General features: G+C 33.3%; 2 protein-coding genes across 3 annotated transcripts in view; one reads left to right on the top strand and one right to left on the bottom strand.

Moving 5' to 3' along the window:
- Positions 1 to 24,010, bottom strand: part of LOC129005860 (pseudouridylate synthase RPUSD2-like) — a 545,856-nt gene that overhangs the window by 379,682 nt on the left and 142,164 nt on the right. The gene's annotated exons all lie outside the window — the stretch shown is intronic.
- On the top strand, positions 21,113 to 22,928 carry LOC129005865 (uncharacterized). The gene is made up of 3 exons (XM_054434893.1): positions 21,113 to 21,204; positions 21,816 to 21,924; positions 22,790 to 22,928. The coding sequence occupies exons 1-3, from the start codon at positions 21,132 to 21,134 to the stop codon at positions 22,920 to 22,922; spliced, it is 315 nt and encodes a 104-aa protein (XP_054290868.1). The 5' UTR covers positions 21,113 to 21,131; the 3' UTR covers positions 22,923 to 22,928.

A 24,010-nucleotide genomic window follows, 5' to 3' on the forward strand; every position in this document is an offset into this window, starting at 1 on the left:
TATATACCAGCATTATATGATAAAAAGCTAATTTTTTGCTTGGATATAAAAACGATTACTCAAAGTAAACTGTTCACCGAATATGTACTGAGATATTTACAGCACTTATCAAATGCAGTGCACTTCAATATGTTCTAGATGAGAGTAAACTAAATATTTATATTTGAAAAAAAAAATTTAACTAAGTGTTTCAGTGTATTTAAGTAAACGGTTGACAAACTATGGTTTAAAACACTTTGATACAATTAGAAAATTGGTGAAAAGAAATAGCTAAGTGTTAGATCTCTTACAACGAAAAACTTAGTTGAAATTCCATAAAAAATAAGACAAATGTATCAATCATATATTATGGTTTTTAAAGCTCTTGTGACCATCGTGATATCCAGGGTTCAAACTGACTGAAATGTGCTAAAGAAACAAGAACCCATCTCGTTAAATGTGTGCCGTAATTCACCGGAAAGGCAAAACCGCTGGAGGGAAAGAAGGGACATCTGTTGCTGGAATTGTTCTTGTATAGAAACGCTTACAAACACTCGTGCAAGTTTACCAGTTTCAAATTGTCGCTGTTTTGATTTAATTGCATTAGAAGATATGAGAAAGTAGCACATCGTTCAGTTAATAACCAAGGACACTTTCGTAAATGTTTACTATCCCTTAGGTCGGTTAAAGACACAAGTGGATAAATTATAGTTAAGTTGTACGTTTCAAATGTTTACAATACCTTTAGGTACAGTTTCACAGAAAACCTTCGATATATTATCGAATTATAAAATAGTTTAATATATTGATCATTTCGGATTTAGTATTCATGCGATTTAAATATCGAATTATGTATTGAATTTGAATATTTTAAGCCATAGGGTATTTTTCAAAAGGACTTTTTCGCACCTCACTGCGGCGGCGAGGTTAGTTTAGTTTATAAAAATAAAAAAGGTAACATCTACAAAAATAAAAGTTGATATGTCGTACAGTGTTTTAAAGGAACTACCTACTTTTTAAAGACGTTGTATTCCTTTTTTCTAAGGGATTAAAAATTTTTTTTTAAATATGGTACCTTGTTTGTCGTTATCATAAACTAAATATAAACTCAACTGAAGTAATCGAATCCAACCTAGACGCCGCAGTGCGCTAGAGTGGTGGGCAGCCTTTTTCTTGAAAAGATCCAAAAAAGAAAATCAATATCTATGAAAACACCATTTCAATCGATATTTACATCGAACTAATATTTCATCCAATCACTAGAGCAATATTTATGTCGAATTGAACATTTTAATCGATATTTACGTACAATAACAATTTCATCCGATAATAGATGATAGGTTCTCTGCGAAACTACATCCATACCGTTCATTACAGAGGAAACACCATAGAATCGTTATCTTCTGGTGGTCGACCGTGTCTAAAACGATACAACTCTTCCATCCATCGACGTGTTGGCCTTGATGTAGTATGCTATCTGGTCCAATTGACTTCTACATAGTTTTCATAGCAAGCAGTTGTCCGCACTTGCTTCGACAACTAACTGTTCTTTACTTTAGCTGCCCTGACGATGGTGCTCAACATTGAGGCCGAGACGTCAATGAATGAATGTGCTTTGTCGTTTTTGACACGATCGACCCAAGGCGATTACGCATTTACAATCATGGGCCATGGAAGCGCATCCGGTAAAATATAATATCACAGTACAATTACGAAAGGTAGTTCTTGCTAGTGGCAAATGTTTACTGTCATTCAAAACCAAGTGCAGTATTTGAAACAATAATCATAAGTGGGCCTAACATGTTTGAAATAATGAACTCAGTGAAAGTGATTGTGGATATCACACCACCAGAAGGAATATCAGAAACTGCAAAAAAATGATTCATTAAACCTGAAAAATTAAGAAAGAAGTATGAACGAGCATACGAACGGTTTTCTTCTTGGTGCTCCAAGTAAGAAAGTTACAAATTTGTCAGGATAAAAAATTATAAGTTCACCTGTTTACATACTTGATTATTCTGTTTATACTGATTATTACTGTTTTGAGGCCGGCCCAGAGATCACAGAATAGAAATTTCTATTCTGTGCTTGATTTCTAACCTCTCTTGATAATTAAATAAGTAACACTTGAAGATACTACGACTATAATCGGCTGATGCAGTGTTTCCCATTCCGTTCAACGCTTGGGCTTTAACCTTACATAAAAACGTGTTGTATAGTGTTTAAAAGACTAATTATTTATATGCTTTATAGTGACTGTAGAAAAAATATAATGTGTAACACGAGCGCAAATGACGTTTGCTCACTAGTTACACAAATAACTATTTCCTCGAACTTCAACCAGGACGTGATTGATCCATGCGAATACTTATGAAGTTAAGCGGGGCAAAGCCCGCGGGTACAGCTAGTAAATAAATAAAAGGGACTGAAAAATTCATACTAATGTCCTTTAACATATCTAAGAGTGACAAATTAGTCAGTGAAAGTTTTACCTCACTTCCATGTGTCATGCAACACTTTTTTTCTAAACATATTCTCTAAATGTACGGCTTTTTCCAACGTGCTAAGAGCGGTCGTTTGATGGTGTTTTTTACCCGCATAACGTCACATCATCGCCAGATATTACGCCATTGTTAGTGTTATATTGTTGACCTAAGTTGCCTAAGTTGCCACCATTAAACACAATGTAGGCTCTTAACCGCGTACGAACAGATACTAAAACCTTGTGGAATATTACTTTGTGTAAAATAGTATACCTTTCAAGGGTTACAAAAGGATAACCATACGATTCTTGGATGAATACTGACCAATTACAACGTCAGGTGAGAGTTTTTCTTTTTTTTTGCACTCTAGGGTTCATATAGGGCTCACGAATATCAATGGAAATTCGCTATTTTATTACGAATTGGTAGTTTGGAGCCTACCTTAAAGCAATAGTTCAGCTATAAAACGAAAAAGGTGGATGTCTCTCACAGAAAAGTCTGTCACTTTATTACAGAATATTTCCCAATGACGGAGGTGAATTTATTTTTTGGGTCAACTTCTAATAGAAAGTAGTACAGTAGTAACAATTGCACATATTTTACAAATTGATTCTGAGAAAGCACCGTTCATATTGAAACTGCACGTGCAACTCACCTTCGTATTCAAAGAATTGACGGTGTGAGTTAAATATCAATTGGAACATATTGATATGTAGTGGGTCTTTAGTGCAACTTTTACATCGAATCAGGGATTTAGTTCAATATACCTTTTTCATTCGAATAACTTTTTAATCCTCTGCATCTGAACTGTCATGCTTTATAGTTAAAAACAAATACTTTAAGGTGCATAACAAATAGAATCACTTTACTTTAAAATAGAATTCGCAAAATTACTACGACTATTTGACAACTGAATATACCTGTATATATATATATATATATCTGTTTGGTTTGGTGGATAAAGCACAGGACTCTAAAGACCAGAGCCTAAATCCCTACTATGACGATTATCTCTGAGTTAATCCCATGATTTTGTGGTAAGTTCTGATCCCTAAACTTTTCATAAATGGTCCTAGATTTAAAAACTACAACAACATCGGATATGAGTTAGAAACAGAGCTATCAAAGGCTCTATTGCACCATGGTCCCCTAAAAAAAAGGCCACGGCAAGACAAAAGTGTCAACACCGCAGTCCGGGCCTACTGAAATAGCTGTTGCACTTCAGAACAGAGCACACCCGGCGCCGAAGACTCCCATACTCATACTGCACTCATATTTAGGGCTACGTGCAGTTGCATCCTCATCTCAATGACGATCTGTAATTTTTGATATTTTTAGCACTGTACTTGTGGTATTTTTGTACTGTTACGAATTCCATTTAATTATACGATTAATAATGCTGCTTAATCGATTAATGATGGTTATTTTTCTGCGATCAAATAGTACAACTACAACTCATGTTACATTCATCTTTTAGTTACTTCCCTCCTGTACCTATGAATAAGATTTTTGTCTCCTGCGTTTGATATAAGGCGATCGAATTGGCAGAACAGTAGTAGGGTAGTACATGTAGTAGCAGGCATACACCGAATACATACATTGGTAACTTGGCTAGTATCGTTATGTGCAATGAATCTATAAATCACAACAAATGTGGTGGGATATCGTAAACAGCGAGAGAACAATTACTGGCCACCTGAGAACTACGGGAATGTTGATGAACGATCGTAAACGGCTTAACTGAGGCAATGAGAGGCGAAACGATCATCGTTTAAACTAAACCAGGACAACCCCGTTAATATTTGCATTAGGTGATGTGGAAGGTTCAATAAACGGCCTGTGTTGATTGAAATGAAAACAAAAATATATTTTCTTGTAAGAGATTAGCGACCTTTTTTAAAATTTCAATTATCTGTACACATACGCCTAGGGAATGAGCCTTGAACATATCCAGCAAAGCTAAAGGTACTGAAAGTACTGATAAAAAGTAGTTGCATATACCAGGATTCAAACCCACGACATCATTGCCTTGCGCACGGAGTCAGTGGCACTACCAACTGAGTCACCGACTCCCTAATGCTATCATGATTGCGGACGAGGCAACTTTTTTGCATCAGGAAAAAATCATGTAGTCTTGTCTAACCAAATGAATACTGTAATACTAAAAGAAGCATCTGCATAAAAAAATAAAAGTATCTGGATAAAGAAGCATTTGCAGCAACAAATTCCTTCTTAATGTAAATAAAACACAGAACAATACTTTTTCTATAGATTTAAACACTGTTAAAAAGGTAGACACTGATGTGAGTGTTAAACTTATAGTATTTTATCTGGACCCAAAGTTAGGATGATCATGTTGCAAAAACCTGTTCATAACTAAAGTAAGCTTCCATGTAAATCTTCGTTCATGTTATTTTGCTTTCTTTCAAAGCTTGTTGATTTATGGTTTGTTGTTTGTGGGGTAATAGCTCTAAGTTCAGGATGTATTACAGGTTTAAAAAAGCGTATGAACAGCCACCCCTTCATCAAGTGTATGAGTTAAAATGATTCATATGACAACAATATCTAAATAAACTCTTGTAACTTTATATACATCTGAAATGAATGTTTTCTTTTGTTGTAGTTGTAGCTGAAAAACTCGGAACATGTTTAGTAACAATACAATAGTGAGTACAAACATAACGTTATCAGAATAAAACAATGATGATAAGTATTTGAAGTATAAAGATAAACAAATAAGCAAAGATATCAAACCATAAGCAATGGTGGAACTACAAGTAAATGTTACGGATTACGTTCATCAATGCTATAGTTTCTTACGGGATAAATTTGAGGAGTTCAACTGTGATTTGGAAGACTTTTTCGATGAGCTAGACGACATAAGTGAGTAAAACGGATTGTTAAAACGATTTAATACATTTAATTTGAAAAAAAACGTAGCTACACTTAGTAGTTACTTTCTTCAGGCAATTACTAAGATATACATAAATCATTTGACTCAGTGATGAGCCTGTTGTAATGTATTTACATTACTGCACATTGAATTTTGAACATACGCAAATGCGTTTTAACCAAAATGAACACTAATTTTATTTGAATATAAAATATTCCTCTTTTAGGTATATTTTTTGCGGAATCACAGATATAAATAAAATTAATTGATTCCGTTCATTAGCTTCAACAATTAGTGTGACCTTAATTGGAAGACGTCTACACCCTTGTTGTTTTTCACTGTAATTGTTTTCTGTCTTTTTACTCGCAGTTCGTGAAAATAGCGAGTTCCAACTCGAACTGTGTGCCTTAAGGTATACTGTACGTTTTGATTATGGCTTATATAGTTCACACCAACATTAGCTTGATTTAATAACTAATTTGTAAGGCTGTATTATATTGCTAATCAAGTTTTAATAAAAGTGTAAAATATTTACGAAATAGTTTAGCCCTTTGAGATACAATTAAACAAAGCTATAGTACGTGTCGTACTATTTGGCGTCTAGAGAGAGGGTTTTAGCTTGCTACATTAACAACTGAAAAGCTCACTTTACACTGTGCGGTTGAAATCTACGTTCTCATAGAGGGCATCCGCCTACAGTACATAAGAGATAACCAAAGCAGTCTGAGAACGGATCTATATTTAAATATTGTAGATTACTTTTATAATTTTTGTCAACATAATATTTTTTACATTTCAAGAATCAGTCATAGAAATTACGTTAGAGGGTCTCTATGATTGAGGTTTTGCTGTCTATGGTTTTTGTTCCGCATTATTTTATTACAAGTTGCATTTTTGCTCGATTTCGAGCAACAGGTTATCTAGTTATAATTAACAGTTGTTTATTATTGCAGAAAAATGCAGAGTGGGCAAAACTTCCTACAAAGTGGGGGAAATGTGGCAAGATGAAAACAAGAAGTGGTACAGCTGTGCCTCAGGGGGAGTGATAGAGAGGAAAATCCTCCCTTGTACACTGCCAGACGTGCTGGACCAATTAGAATTAGAAGATTAGAAGAACTAGAATGATGAATTTATCTTAAGATAATTCGTACAAGACGATTTTTATTGAAAAGTAACGTTTAAGCCAGGTTTACACATTTAAAAACAGGTGAAAAATGTCTACGAATGTTATTAAATTGTATTCAATATCAAAATGATTTTTTTTTTAAATTTGAATGCGAATTTTTTATTATAGTAAATCATGCGCTAGCCTTGGTCACTTTTGATAAAATATTGAAATACCTTGTTTTCGTTTCTAATAATTCTTATCATTTGTAATCTTTAACGGGTCTTTTATACGTATATACTTGGTATAATCGACAGAGTGTCGAAGGTTTTTAAGCTGGTCTTTTGGGTCTGGTCCGTAGATCTTTATATATTACAACAAGTTGCAAAAGAGATCTATGGGCGGCATGGATTTAGATTATCCACGGAACCGACGCTTAAAACTTCAGCACAGTTCTTGCATTGAACGGTCCTTCTCACCTTGGCCTTTGCTCGACACATTAAAATGCACAACCCTTTGAGTAACGTGTGCTGAGGCTAAATAATTAGGGTTGAAAGAAGCCAACAACCGGGAGCGTTTCATAAACTCCAAATTTCACAAACTCCAACGCTTAAAATATTAAATGAACAGCGCGTTTCATAATGTCCAAATTTCATAAGCTCCAAAACTATAACATTCAAATAATCACTGTTTCACAATGTCCAAGTTTCACAAACTCCAACGTTTAAATATTAAATAAACAGAGAGGTTCATAACCTCCAAATTTCATAAGCTCCAAATCTATAACATTCAAATAATCACTGATTCACAATGTCCAAATTTCACAAACTCCAACGTTAAGATACCAAATAAACAGTGCAGTTCATAATGTCCAAATTTCATAACCTCCAACGGTACAGTCTGGGCCAGAAGTCTCTACAGTGGTTGCCACAGTCAGATAGCAGGCACCGTTCGCCAGCGCTCGGTGATAACCAGCTAATAACTTCATTGATAGTGTAAATCAAATATGGAAAATGGAAATTCGATTAGTCTGCAGGTTTGCTGCGGAAGGGATATTAATACCAATACTTTACACTCTTAAACCTCTGCAGCGACTTCTGGCAGAGACTGTACTGTTGGAGCTTATGAAACTTGGAGGTTATGAACCGCTCTGTTTATTTGATATTTAAACGTTGGAGTTTGTGAAATTTGGACATTGTGAATCGGTGATTATTTGAAAGTTATAGTTTTGGAGTTTATGAAATTTGGAGGTTATGAAACGCACTGTAACGTTGGAGTTTGTGAAATTTGGACATTGTGAAACTGTACTTATTTGAATGTTATAGTTTTGGAGTTTATGAAGTTTGGAGGTTATGAACTGTTTATTTAATATTTTAGACGTTGGAGTTTGTGAAATTTGGACATTATGAACCTCACCCCAACAACCTCTTTTTTAAATGAAAAAAGTAAATTACTACTAATTGTATTGCACTTTAATACGCTCGAGAATCCATACGGAGAATTTATTTTTTCGAGAGAAATTCTGAAAGATTAATACATTCATTCATTTGCATCGATTTAAAATATTCTTTTTATTATTTTTTTACAAAAAAAAATTATTAACCTATTTTTTTTATTAGTAAACTAAATACAACATATTTTAAAATATGTTATTATTTAATGGGATAACAGGAATTTCTATACGATTTGAAGCATGCAATGAGAAGTTAACCTGCCATAAAGTTACGCACAATAAAAAAAATGTTATCTTTTAAAAAAGATTATCCGTCTTAGAAAAAAATATTTTACGATTGATAACTCCACATTTTTTCGTATATTTGTGAGTAATTAAAGAGATAATACTTAATTACATCGAGCACCATGAAATTTCACAACGAATCGTCAAAAACATAGAATTAAATACTAAGTCTAAGTTTTCTTACGAATAGTTTATTTTAATGGTAACTCAAGAAGTCACTAATATTGCTGAGCCATATTTTTTTGTAGAAAAATCCATTGCTAATAAAACACAACCACTTAAAATCTAAAAAAAAATTGAGGGGGTTGAAAAGGGAGTGAAAAACGTTTTATTTTAAAGGCTTAAGATGTTAGTTAGGTTTGATCATTCATATTTTAAAAGTAAAAAATATATAAAACTTTCTGAAATTTTAATTCAAAATAGCGATTTTGCTATAAGATTTCGAACATCGGATTTTCACAGGGGGGCTCGATTATAAAAATTACTGTTCAAAAGTTATTGTAACTTGTATGAGTTTCCCCGAAAAAATCATACTTGCTCCCACCGCTTACCTACGATAAAAGTAGTCGTCAAACTCAAAAAAGCGAGAGATATATGTCTGAGATATATGTCAGATTGTTGAGACAATTTATTTATATATCAGCCAATTCAACTTTAAAACTCAATCCAAACACAACATTCAAAAGAATCTTTATCGTACTCAACTATCAACATTTCTACAAACAAAACAACCGTATTCTTATCATACCTCATCATTCAGTTGATCGTCAAATCTCGCAGCTAAACGTACTTAAACATATACATACGTATAAAAGTGTTAATTAGAAAATGAGCTTTTACATACCTTTCACGTCAAGTGTAAAAGACGCGTTCAAAGACGGCTCTGAAAATATTTTAACAAAATTGGACAACACTATTGACACGTTCGACGATGTATTTTCTACTTCAACCGGAGTTAAAAGCTTTCTCATTAAAGTTATTGTAGCTGTTTTAAATATCATGGATAAAATGATAGTGAGTACACATTAATTGCTGTAGGCCTAAATACAATATATAAACGAACTATTTTCACATTATTTAGGTTTTTTGAAAAGTGTTAAATTATACTGTAGAAAATGTGCGTATTTAAAAAAATCCCGAAAAACTCTGAATGAGTTAGACTATATACGTTTACATTTTTGCTGGCCATTAGAATGTATTCACGTTTAAAGTTATCAACATTCTCTAAATATGACCTAAAAAACTTTAAAGTAATGTATTTATATCTGTTTTAGAGTTCCGTATTTACCTCTGCGAAACAAAAACTAGAAAACCAGCTGGTTAATGAGGATCTTGAAGAAATAGACGCAGAACAGAAAATAAAGAACGAGTTTTAGGAAACCAAATCCCAAAACCTGTTTTGTTTGTTTAATTATATTTGTAAATATAAATAATTACTATTTTCCTAAGGATAATGTTTCTTAGTAATAAAGCAAATCCTTATTTTGAATGTATGTATTTGATGAACTATTGCATTGTGCGGTGAACTATTGTGAAACAATTAGTTAATGTGATCTTACAAAATTGAGGTGGAAAACGTACATTTACTACACAAATTTTATTTAATGCCACAAGCTTTTCAGGTTAAACAAGAATTAAAATTTTGTAACCATTCATTTAAAATAAAACTACTTTTGCCATCATTTAACAATCACGGTAGAAAAAATAGCTATAACAACTTAAAACTTGTCAGTAAGCAAACGCTATTTAGATAACAGAAGTCAATCCGATTAACTTTATTAAGATAACAATTATAAATCTCAATCAGTTTCTTCTCGAGTTTAGATAGCAAGTTTGTACATTCGTTAGAATGTGTAACACTATAACTAACATCTGGTACGCTGTTGAAGACTATGTGACGGAAATCGGAAATATATTTTTGAACTCCTCGGATAGAGGCCTTAACTATGTTGATGGGAAAATAGACAACTTCCTTGATAGGATGAAGAGAAGTAAGTACTATTATTTATCTGGTTACTAGAATTATTTATGTATACGTAGCTAAAATAGGTCTAATTGTTATATACTTAACAGAAAATATTTATCAAAGATGTTATTATTAATATAATAGTCGATATGGAAAATGGTCTTCTATTTAAAAATAAATATGTTAAATCTTAAGATTTATTAGAGTGAAACATTTTAGATTTTCAATGTTTAAAATATTTCCAAACCAAAGTATGAAAAACCAAACAAACACCATAATAATCAACATATCATACTTGTGTACGTAATTTATCAATTATCAGTACTAGCGAATTTCATCGAATTTGAACATTTATTAGAATAATCTTTAAAGGAACAACAAACAAGATTTCGTATGTATCGTGTGTGTGAATATCATACGCACTAACATTTACAAACGTAATTGAATAAAATATGAAGAACCTTATTTAATGACTATGTTAATAATACTCATAAAACTACATGGACCAATGATTTAGTTTTTTTTTCGTCGCATTTATATATATATTTTTTTAATTATATATGTACACAGAATAAGGAAAATTTACCCTAATTATAGTAATAAATCAGATCTATTTCAATGACGTTGTAGCTAAATTATTAGGAAAACTCTGGTTAATTATATTAATTGGAATAAAATATTTAAATTTAATCCTAATGATAACAGATAGTACATTCTATGCTTGAATGTTTGATACATACACACTCGACCGGAATATTCTACTAGTAATAAGCAATTATTTTTGTTTGGTTGTTGAAGTTTATATCTGGGTATGGAAAACAATGGACAATCGTAATAGAGTTAATGAGCCAATTAAATATAATTAGTAATTAGTGATTGTAAAAGGTAAAAAGTTCCACACATTTATTTTATATGTAACGAACATTACTATTGTTCAATGGTAAAAATCGACGTGTAATTAAACAATTTTAAACTTAAAAAAATTAACAACAAAATTTAGTGTTCCGAACACATGCACTATATATATATATATTTACTCTTTATAGATTTAATCAATTATTGCTTGGATGTCGATTATCGTTAGTTTCAGTGTTTCTTTCACAATGAAAATAAATCCCGCAAATCTTGGATTTAAATTTATATTCAATTAATTTCATAGCTTAATACAGGGTGTCTCAGACCACCCGGCCGGCTTGTATAGCTCCAATATGAAAGCAAATGGAAACCTAATTGCAACTGGAACCCCCTATTTTGACCCCAAGGAATTCAGCTAAATTATTTTCAACCCCAAAAAAGCACCCCAAAGGGCAGATTTTGGGAGATGGGGGTAGTTTTTGAGAAATTTTCAAATGTAAAGGGGGGTCGTGTTATACCTCATTTTAAAGGTCCTTTAGTTCTGAGTATTTTAGTGGAAAAAGATTTAAATTATCTTCATTCCTCTTTACAGGGTGTTCAAAAACGTACAAAAAATAGCCCTTTGAACTACTTTTCACTGTAAAGAGGTGGAATTTTGTGGGGGGTTCAAATTTTGATAACACTTCAATTAATAAATGAGCTTTCAAAAAACTCTGGTTTTAACCCTTTTGCTATCTTTTTACTTATGTTACGCATTTTCAAACTTTTTAAAGTTTCAAAAGCTGTTATCTCAAAAATTTCAAATGTCAACAAGGGTTCCATTACAAACCACATTGTAGCCCTTGAAATTTGCTATAATTTTTCTATTTAATGTTTTTTGGTATCTTCATTGGTTAAAGAGATATAACGAAATTAGTGTATTTTAATGTTTTATTAAATGGTATTCAAAGTGTTTACTGTTGCAAATGTACACCTTTAGGTCTCAATTAAAACAAATCTTGTCTAAAAAAATAGAATAGTACTCAGATTGTTGATCTTGGAAGATTGATAAAGGAAAGAACACAACTGCAAATATTCTTAGTTATTTTACAATTCCATGGCTCTAATATTTCTTTGAATAAATAATTTGTTTGAATCAGCATTAATAGCCTACATACCGATGGACTTCTACAAATGCTTAAATTGCCTTCCATTTTGTTCCATGCAAACCCCAACTCTGTTATGCACGTAGTACTTCTTCTCCACTATTATGGTACTGTATTGCTATTTTAATACCCCAGGTGCATTCACCTCTCGTACAGATCCAGTAAGTTCCTTATAATTTGTTTTATCTGATCAAACGTGACCAGTTTCACGCACACGCTCATTGATTTCATGATGATTTTTTTTATTTGCCAGTAGCATTTTATAGACAGTATTCATTCAAAGCACTATTAGAACTTTGTAATTGTAAAATAACTAAGAATATTTGCAGTTGTGTTTTTTCCTTTATTAATCCTCCAAGTTTAACAATCTGGGTAGTATTTTAATTTGTTAACATAATTAGTTTTAATTGAGACCTAGACGTGTACATTTACAACAGCAAACACTTTGAATACCATTTAATAAAACATTAAAATACACTAATTTCGCTATATCTCTTTAACCAATGAAGATACCAAAAAACATTAAATAGAAAAATTATAGCAAATTTCAAGGGCTACAATGTGGTTTCCAATGGAACCCTTGTTGCCATTTGAAATTTTTGAGATAACAGCTTTTGAAACTTTAAAAAGTTTGAAAATGCGTAACATAAGTAAAAAGATAGCAAAAGGGTTAAAACCAGAGTTTTTTGAAAGCTCATTTATTAATTGAAGTGTTATCAAAATTTGAACCCCCCACAAAATTCCACCTTTTTACAGTGAAAAGTAGTTCAAAGGGCTATTTTTTGTACGTTTTTGAACACCCTGTAAATAGGAATGAAGATAATTTAAATCTTTTTCCACTAAAATACTCAGAACTAAAGGACCTTTAAAATGAGGTATAACACGACCCCCCTTTACATTTGAAAATTTCCCAAAAACCACCCCCACCCCCCAAAATCTGCCCTTTGGGGTGCTTTTTTGGGGTCGAAAATAATTTAGCTGAATTCCTTGGGGTCAAAATATGGGGTTCCAGTTGCAATTAGGTTTCCATTTGCTTTCATATTGGAGCTTTACAAGCCGGCCGGGTGGTCTGAGACACTCTGTATAGGGCATTTGGGAGAACAGAACCAATATTGTTAATCAAAATACGACTATGTGTTTATTCATTTTTTTTTAAATAATAGAACTTCCTGTAATTATTTTATTAAATTTGTTTAGATAAATGCAAAGTTGGAGACTACACGTTTTCTCCTGGAGAGGCCTGGAAAGATGAAAACGGGAAAATAAGAGCCTGCTTAAAGGGTGGGAGGGTGGCAGTAGTTTCGTAAGTAGTATTGTTTGGCAAAAAATTAAAGTTTTTTTCAAAACATTTTATTAATACTATTGGCAAACTTTTATCAGAACCAAAATTGTTTCCACATAAATTGTTACCACCAAAAACGAGATTATTTTTTCAGCCAAAACCTAAAAGGAAGGGACTGTTGTCATGTATTGATTTAATAATTTTGTCAATTGTGGGTCATTTTAGATCCTAATATGAAAAATACGTTTTATTTTGAACATTTTATCCTGGATAAAACGTAAAACAATTCCTTATTGTAAATTGTTTGAGGCTGAATATTTAGCAAATTGCCAAATGGGTACATAATCTTAATCAAAGACGATAGGACAACAAATTAAAATGTGAGGGATTATACTTTTGAGTGAAAGTACTGTGAGTGGTCTAAATGCTCTAATTTGCACTGCCATAGCTCAGGACAGGTTTTTAAAGTAACGATTAACAATAATTTGTATCATAATTAATTATAATGTAACACTTACGAGTTTATTTGTATAAAATACTCCTTTTCAAACACAACGGAATTTTAATAAATCGGTAACAGCTGAATTAATTAGACTGTATTATATATTTCAAACGAACGACAAAAATAAAATGCTATATATTAGGATCAAACTTTTCAATTTAGTGATATCAAATAAATTGTGTAATGGCATTTTCTTTATCGTTTCACAAGAAAAAATAAGAATTTAAAAATTATTTTTAATTTGGATTTTGTTAAGGTGTGTACAATTTTTACAACTAATGTTGAATCATTTTTTTCAGCGGACTTGACAATAGTTACAGCAACCATTAAACTTCAGATTCTACACAACCAATAGAAAACTGCTTCTTCTTGAACAACTGTTAAATATCTGCTATAGTACTTGTAACTTTATGTTATAGTGTACTCTTTATGTATAATTTATTTGTTGTGATTGTACAAATCTGTCTATTAATTAGTTTTAGACTCTTAATCGATTTATAGAACAATTATAGTGTTTATCACTTAATCACTTAATTATGATGATTAAAATAAGAAACAAACCATCCATTTTTTTTTAATTTTGTTATTGGAATGGATAAATTAACGACAATTACTATAAACTACTTTTAATTTCTTATCAGCTTTTCGTTAAAATCCGTTTTCCACAACAAACGTTTCCTCAGTTTCTGGCAATGAACATTTTGAGGTGATTTCTTATACAATTTTTCGTCAATCTTTATTAGGTAACACAATCATCTGTTTAACCAGAAAAACAACCGGGATATATAGTAAAATTGTTAAGATATTTAAAGTTAAATCTTGTATTGCATTAATAACTGCAAGAAAACTTTAAGATCAATCTTAACATTTTAAACTTGATGAATTCAAAGTGCAAAACTTTGTAACAAAAACGTTAAATGGAAGTTGTGTAAAACTTTAAATTTAATCAACCTAAGAGAATGGTAATGTTTGATATTTATATGCAAACTTTACCCAAGTTTGATTAAAGGGAGTTTTAAACAGTGAGGAAGTAAATTGCCTCAATTTTACCATCCAAAACAAACCATCTATATAATGAAAAAAATATATACAGGTGAAACTTTCATCAAAGTATTCTTAAAGCATGTATGATTAAAAATCAAAAGTTATATTAAAATACACTATTTTTAGCTGCTGTTAGAGTATTAAAAAAATAGAAGATAATTTTTTAATCTCAAATATCTTACGAAAATACTTAAATAAAAAGAAAGATGTTTTCTTTAAATTTTCCGCCATACAAGCAAACATGGTTTAAAGACATTTTATGGTATTTTTCGTTATAGATGAACAGTGAATAACATTTTACCCTCCAAAATTGTTGCAACACCTACGAATAAATAGGTTTCATAAAATGTATCTCAGTTGACTCAAAGTTTTAAGATATAGCCTATAATTAATTATAATCTAAGGTCTAAAGTCGCGGGGGAGACTGGGGTAATAGCGCTCACGGGGCAATGAAGGCAACGTCATCTTTTAAGCATTTAGTTGACGTGGATTAGTTTTGTTAAGTATGTCTGGTTGCATTTTGAAAAGATACTACCTCGTTTTTTTTTTTTTTTTCTTCAAAATCCCACGACAGACTTGCGTGTTTCTGGTGAATGATTGTTTTTAGGCTACCTCTTATAACATTTGATACGAAATATACTTTAAATAGAGAAGATTGAAAGTTTGCTGAACTTGTATGATCTATAATACCATTCAGTAGTTGTTCGCTTTGGGTTACGTTTGATTAGAGATTGAGTTAATGCTAAAGAAAACCATGCGTTTGGGGTAATTGGAGTCAACAGAATTGGGGTGAGGGTCACTAAGTTACATGGCAGCCATCACCCAAAACTATTTCTTCCTCTATTTAACGTTTCAGACGTCTAGAACATACGTCAGTAGTCTAAGAATGTCTTTTTGCAAGATGAAAGAAAACCAAATTTGCCTGGATTACCAAAATACTCCCATATTACTGTGCCCATTGGAAGCATTTCTCTCTTGCTAGGGTGCATCAATTGGCAATTAATTACAATCATTATTGGTATTGGTGAAACAAAAAAAAAACATGTTTGCATTCGTTAATTTTCATGCTTCCAACTAATTTACAATTTTTGGTCTAATTTATGTTGTTTTTACCCTGACGATGTAGGTTTTTAACCTCACATTAACAACATTTGGATTACTTGACGAGGTAATTATACCACAATTTTATAGTGTAGAATCCCTTGATAAATTAAATAGCCTCAAAAATAAGAACAAAAATGAATTTAGCAATTTAAAAATAGAATGGGCCTAACGGATTGCCATTCTGGTGACATATAAACAGAAGTTCATAACAAATGGAAGAAATTCGAATCACATGTTTTATTTACAGCGTGGGATGAAAATAGAGAAGTCTGTACATTAGATATTTTTGGTCGAGTTTTTGACCACTGGACGACCTCTAATCGACAATCAATAACACATCAAGACTAATGTATCGTGTTTGTGTGTGTATAGCTTTCTAGAGTTAAGTGTTTAGTATTATTATCCGATGTATAGAAATAAATTGTTATCTTCAATTACGTCACTTCTATTCAAAGATTTCTAACGAAATGAATTAGAACAGTAGTGATTCCAAACAGCGAATGAATCATTAGATATTCTAACGTCTGACCATGAATATAGTCAATGGAATATGGGACCGATGGAAGTCATTTTCAACCGAATTCGAACAAAATATGAACAGCTTTTTAATCGATTTCGAAAGATTCTTTGAAGGAACGCATGAAACAGCAAGAGAAGATTCAATTACAAAAGGAGAAGATGGTAAGTAATGTTGTAATCCCAACGTTAAAGTACAGTTATTTTTCTTTTTCGACCATCAGTTTAAGTACTGTTTTTGCATAGTTTATGCATAATCTGTAATGGATAAGTTATCCTTTGGTATTAGATGATCCTGTGTATGTACAAGTCCTAACTCTAACTTTATGGCCTATCTTTAAATGTAGTTTATCTTAATAACATAAAAATAATTACTTAAACCGATGTCAATGATTCCTTTGTAAATTATTATAAATATTGTGGTGCTACAACAACAAAATGCGCTTATAACTGTGCTTATAATGTGCTTAAAACTTATTTTGAACTAAGGGAGGCACTCTTAGTCAACATCTACAAACTTACTGGAAATGATAGGAAGACTTAAAAAGTATTCGATTTTAAACATTGAGATAAAAAGTTGAATCCTAGTATGGAATTAGTTTGGTATTATTCTACAATGACAAGTGTTATATTTTAATTTGGAATCCATACAATTTTATTGTTGGTTTATATTTCTCCAGTAACACATGTTTTGCCAGGCGTCATAAGCTGTGTTCTGTAAGTTAGCTAACTCAGTAAGGTATATTTTGTAATCGTTATTTTTTTTACTTATGCCTAAAATTATCTAATTATGTATTATTTTGATCAATGCATTGTAAATGCAATACAACATGGAAAAAGAATGGTGGCGAAATTTCGAGATTTTTCGTAAAATTCAAGCAAACATTCTAACCAGAAAAACTTCGGGTTATTTGAGAAAAAGTTTTTTACGATTTTCTTTATAATTACATTCTACATACATACTTAGCTCATATTCAACTATGCAAACGTACGTTTCCCTGCTTAAAAAAATTATGTGGTTTATTATATGAAAACTTAAAAATGCCTATCTTCTTTAAGGTATTATATATACAGGGTGGCGCAGATGGATCGGGTGGTTTTAAAATACTTGTCAAACTGTCAATTCTAAAGGTATTGGATTGAAATAAAGTGCAAAACGTGTAGTTACAATGGAAGTTCATTGACAAAAAATTTGTTAAGTAAGTTTTTAAAAATTACATCCATCAAATGCCTTCCTTGTCGAGCGACGCATTCTTGGAGTCGGTCCTTGAGGTTCCGTGCTCGCTAAAGCACATCACCAGGAATTGATGTGATTTCGTTGTGAATTGCAGCCTTCAACTCCTAAAGCAAGGGTCTACATGAAAAAAACCCTGGACCATTCAGGAGTTGAAGGCTGCAATTCACAACGAAATCACATCAATTCCTGGTGATGTGCTTGAGCGAGCAATGCGGAACCTCAAGGACCGCCTCCAAGAATGCGTCGCTCGATAAGGAAGGCATTTGATGGATGTAATTTTTAAAAACTAACTTAACTAATTTTTTGCCAATAAATTTCCATTGTAACTACATGTTTTGCACTTTATTTCAATCCAATACCTTTAAAATTGACAGTTTGACAAGTATTTTAAAACCACCCGATCCATCTGCGCCACCCTGTATATATAAGAAATAGTTTAAAATAGTGCACGAATATACAACAAGAGTACCATAAATCCCACCGTCATGTAATACAGACCTTACAAAAACCTTAGGTTTATTATTAATTAAAACGAAGGCCTTTAATATTTCGACAATATAAAGAAGTTTTTTCCTAATACATATATTTTGTTCCACATAGGCGGACCTACGTTCTACCAGATCCCGTATATCAGAAAGAGTACAACCATTGGTGACTAGCCGGATTTAAACCACGGTTCCTACCAGTAACTTTTTTTTACTGTCCCACCTTCACATCCTAGTGCGCTAGGTTCTAGCCCGGAACTGTTTAGCACACAGGTTCAAGCTAGTACTAGAGGTTGCGCATTATCACTTAAAATCCATTTGTGATTGCCGGGGTTTGAACCCGTACCTTGGACACCGAAGCCCCGCGCTCTACCACTAGACCTTACACTCTGATAACATTTAAGTATACTCTATGTTAACCAGGATTTTCATTTGCAGAAGAGTGTGAGGACGCTGGGAAGACATACAAAGTAGGAGAATCCTGGACCGACGAGGGAGAATGCAACCTGAAAGTGTGCCACCCTAGAAAGGTCATCTCAGTTAGAAAGTTAGTTGTTGCTAAACGTAGCTTAGCTATAAAAAAGTCATTGCAGATCATTCTGACTTATAATCAACAAATTTTATCAAATTATTAGCCGATTCCGTATGGGGAAGTAGTAAAATAGTACTCATGGTAGGACCTAAGTTCTACATTGAATATCTGAGTCTCTACGAAAGCTAACAATGGTTTTTAGGTTTTAGCGAATTTCCCATATAGGGAATAAGCTATTGCCGTAGTACTCGTAGTAAGACCTGGGCCCGGGACCTATTAACATTTTACAACAAAAAAAAACTTGTTTACCCTAAGTATTCGTTAAACTAATTATATTTAAATAAGGAATAAGTGCGATAATTCCTAGGAGGCATTTTAGTTTAAATCCAATCAGGCAAATGAAATTCACTTAGTGTGCAGGTTTGCTGCAGCGGGGGTGTTTTTTTTTTTTTTTTTTTAGTTAGGATCAAACTTTTAGATTGCCAGATACTTCATTTCTAGAACCAGCTTGTCCCAAATATACAAAGTGGGGTTGAAGTTCTTTTACATTATTGTTAAACGTATGCTTTAAACATAAACGACATGCATAATGCTAAAGCATTAAGTGTAAATATATTGTATCGCCAAAGCACTAGTGTACAAACTGATATAGCTGGGAGTTCATGAGGATGACATTCTAAACCAAAACGGTTTTCGTATGTAACCAACAAGGTCATAAGAGTAGCTTTAAGAATTTTTGTAACGAACAGCATCTTTTTCAAAATAGGGAAAGATTAGGGAACAACAGGTAACGCCAGTTATCGTTAGTCTCATTGTTAAGACGTAGAATTAGGTGGGGTAGGGGGTTGAAACTTAAGACATTTGGATAACTAATTACAGAAAAGAATGTGTGTTGCTAGCCTAGTGCTTGGCGTCTCGGGCTTTGTTGGGTGAGTACGGGGTCAATTCTCGGCACAGCCACAAAACTCAAATTGGTTTAGACCGCTTTCCCCCTAAAATTGAAAAAAAAATACATCTGGCGTAGACACAAGCAAAAAAAGACAATTTATGCAATAAAGTAAAACCAACCAGTTTATTTCCAAGCGCTAGACCTTTATGTAAACCAGTCAATATGTAACTACAATGCATGGTTAAATGAAATGTATATAGTTATATAAAAGGTTCTTAGTAGTTACATAAGTACACCACACGGTACAGTTCCATTGTAGCCTCTTCACATTGCTCGTGCTCATAATACAGCATTTTATGATTTAATGCGTTTTTCACTTCTAAAATGATTAATTTTTATAATTTCTTCTTTCAGGTGCCCAGAGTGGGTGGCCCCAAAGCAGTGTCGAACTCAAAATCTGTTCAAGTTAAAAAATTTCCCTGACTGCTGCCCCTCAGTGTTATGCCCCATAACAACAAACGTGATACCACCGAAAGTTTTATAGTGGACAAGTGGAAAACACTAACAACTTATAAATCCTTTCTTAGTCCGTAGAGAAACATGTTTTATATGATCACTCAACTTTGTAACTTAACACAACATAACACTACGGTACATGCATTACAATTATCTTCACTATTACCTAATAAATAAAAATTTAAAAAATCCTTGTTCTGTATCTTTTTTACATATGTACATAGAACCTGTTATCAAATTAAATTATATGAAATATATATTACCATTGAGTGTTAGACTTAATAGTCAACACATCTGACATTCTTACAATTGTATACTTAAAATATGTTATTAATAATAGGTATCTTTATAGCCTTTATAATTTTTTTTTTTAGCAATGTGTAAAATTAACTATTGTTAAGATATGTTTGAATGGAGAATTATAAGTAAATTATGCACTTGGCTTTAAAATATGTAAAATATACATTGAAGATCGAATTCTCACCACATAGAAATTTTTAAATATGTTTAACACATTGGCAAATAGCAATTACAGCAATACTGCGAGAAATGATTAAATGCCAAAGCAAATCTATTTTTCAACGGTGTGTGCAAACAATTACCAATAAAATATACGTTTTGCTAGTACGCCGTACCAATAGTATGTTTTAAGAATTGGGTAACTCTATTTCGTCAAGTTTGAGCAATACATACATTATTGATAAACCAATAATTGAGTAACATCTCTTATCTAAGGGTACTTTCTTTATCATTGACCACCGAATTATCAAGAAAGATAAGAATAACGCAATAGCAGCTGTTTCGTTTGAGCAGCTGATGAATATGATTTTTGACTTCGTACAGTAGCTACACATATTGTAATGGCGAAAAAAAGAGAACTTGACGAGCAGAAATTAAGGGAGGAAATTGAAAGGATAACAAAGAATGATAAAAGTAAGTAGAATAGTTGAAAAATAACTTACAATAGAAATAAATAATTATTATTCTTTAATCTTTAATTTTTTAAGATTTTGGTTTTTTTCTATATGATTTTCAATGATCCATTATTTAAAATAAAACGTTTATTAAATTTGTTCAGCTTCGTTAGAATTAAAGTGGCACTCAGTGAAACACAATTTATCTTAGAATTGAAGATTTTATGTGGATATAACATAAATGTTGTGTTGGACGGTATGTTTTCTGCAATCGATTAATAAACTCGAACTTTTCCTTACATTCAAGGACTTTTTGGGACCAAGTAACACAAGACTTGCACAACAATATAAGGAACATATTTAATTGATTGTTCTATAATGGTTATTTTGCACGAATACTCGTATCCCTTAACTTAAGAAATCATAGGATATCAAGTTACGGTCTTATTACAGGATAATCTTTTAATACAGACCAACAGAAAGCTATACCTTTATTAAAAAGTGAAATATTCTATAAAGAGTGGGTTTTTGAGCAATATTACCATAATATTACCATAGGTTTTGTTAGTATTCAATATTTAAAACTGTGTATATTTTCTTTAAAAAATTAATGTAAACAACTATTTACAGGTGTGTGTAAATCAGGGGGTAAGACATACAAAGTGGGGGAGACTTGGAGGGACAAAGGAAAGTGTGAAGTGAGAGCATGTCACCCCGGAGGTCTAATCTCCGTCATGCCGTGAGTATAAACTACTATTTTTGGTAACCGATAAGATTGATTACTTAACTGACTTTTGCAGTGTCCCACAAACGTGTAGACGTTTGGTTTTATGTTACTTAGCCGTCTATGCACCAAACATTTTGAAACTGTTCAGAATAAACCTTCTGTCTGTAGATTGTAAAAGAAAACAAGTTAGTTACATGTTTTTTACAAATAAATATTATATGCGTATATTTTCTACTTTCCTATAGGATGTTGTTGGAATTATTAAGATCCCTATATGGGCCATAGTATAAATAATGTAAAGAAATAGCAGTATAGTCTTTAAAGACTAGTTATGTCCGTTAACCCAACTATTCCTCAACTTATCATCAAATTTTTCAAATATCTCATAGCTCTGTCTATATTTTTTCAACCGACAGCAAACTGAAATTGCCACAGTAAGTGGAAAACCAACAGACTCACCTAATGAATATTGTTTTCCTTTTTAGGAAAGGTGTACAATTCACACTTAAATCCACGCCCAACATAGATTATATTTCTAAATTTGAAACCATAGTGACATTTCATTTTTGTTTACTCTAACCAAATACTTACCACCTTCGACTCGTAGGCTTACAGGTTATAACATATAAAAAGTAAACATAAAAACTCATAAATACAAATATTTTACAAAATCCAGTATCTAGTCATCTTCACCAGTGTATAACCATTGCCTACAAGTTAATTTAATTGTTTTTACAATTTTCATCCCTAACGCATGTAAGTGCCAAATATTCTTCTTTCACCGTTTTTGAAAATCTCACCGTTTAATATACTTTACTTTACTTTATACTTTATACTTTCCAATGAAATCGCGACCATACAAAGAAGTATTTTTCAGGTGCCCAAGGTTTATATATGACAAGAAGAAGCCACGACCAGATTGTGCTACAGTGCCCGGCGACACGACCCTAGAGTACCCTGACTGTTGTGAATATGTCTACTGCAAGCCCAAGATTGACAAGCCAGGATAATACTGCAAAGACTAGATGAAAAGACTATTCTGGTTAGGTTACTGCTTGATTTTAATATCGTATTACAACTTTCAACTGACGTGTTGGTAAATTGATTAATGAACCCTGAAAATAATTGTTCCATAGAGAAGTAAGGTACAGATGAAGCTTCAGAGGCGGTCGTGATACTTAAGGGACGGTCGTGATACTTGAGGGACGGTCGTGATACTTAAGGGACGGTCGTGATGTTTCCGGGACGGTCGTGATACTTGAGGGACGGTCGTGATGCTTAAGGGACGGTCGTGATGTTTCCGGGACGGTCGTGATGTTTCCGGGACGGTCGTGATACTTGAGGGACGGTCGTGATGCTTAAGGGACGGTCGTGATGTTTCCGGGACGGTCGTGATGTTTCCGGGACGGTCGTGATACTTGAGGGACGGTCGTAATGCTTGAGGGACGGTCGTGATGCTTGAGGGACGGTCGTGATGCTTAAGGGACGGTCGTGATGTTTCCGGGACGGTCGTGATGTTTCCGGGACGGTCGTGATGTTTCCGGGACGGTCGTGATACTTGAGGGACGGTCGTGATGCTTGAGGGACGGTCGTGATGCTTGAGGGACGGTCGTGATGCTTGAGGGGCGGTCGTGATGCTTGAGGGACGGTCGTGATGCTTGAGGGACGGTCGTGATGCTTGAGGGACGGTCGTGATGCTTGAGGGACGGTCGTGATGCTTGAGGGACGGTCGTGATGCTTGAGGGACGGTCGTGATGCTTGAGGGACGGTCGTGATGCTTGAGGGACGGTCGTGATGCTTGAGGGACGGTCGTGATGCTTGAGGGACGGTCGTGATGCTTGAGGGACGGTCGTGATGCTTGAGGGACGGTCGTGATGCTTGAGGGACGGTCGTGATGCTTGAGGGACGGTCGTGATGCTTGAGGGACGGTCGTGATTCTTGAGGGACGGTCGTGATGCTTGAGGGACGGTCGTGATGCTTGAGGGACGGTCGTGATGCTTGAGGGACGGTCGTGATGCTTAAGGGACGGTCGTGATGCTTAAGGAACGTTCGTGATACTTAAGGGACGGTCGTGATACTTGAAGGACGGTCGTGATGC

This window comes from Macrosteles quadrilineatus, unplaced genomic scaffold, assembly GCF_028750875.1.
Source record: "Macrosteles quadrilineatus isolate MER2022 unplaced genomic scaffold, UCM_ALF_1.0 Scaffold_39__1_contigs__length_1060358, whole genome shotgun sequence".
Lineage (NCBI taxonomy): Eukaryota > Metazoa > Arthropoda > Insecta > Hemiptera > Cicadellidae > Macrosteles > Macrosteles quadrilineatus.

Bases quoted from the DNA above. Each gene is read 5' to 3' on its own strand.
- LOC129005865 (XM_054434893.1), top strand. From the start codon at position 21,132: ATGGCGAAAAAAAGAGAACTTGACGAGCAGAAATTAAGGGAGGAAATT. The intron at 21,205-21,815 runs GTAAGTAGAATA...AACTATTTACAG, and splicing joins GATAACAAAGAATGATAAAA to GTGTGTGTAAATCAGGGGGT. The intron at 21,925-22,789 runs GTGAGTATAAAC...AGTATTTTTCAG, and splicing joins GGTCTAATCTCCGTCATGCC to GTGCCCAAGGTTTATATATG.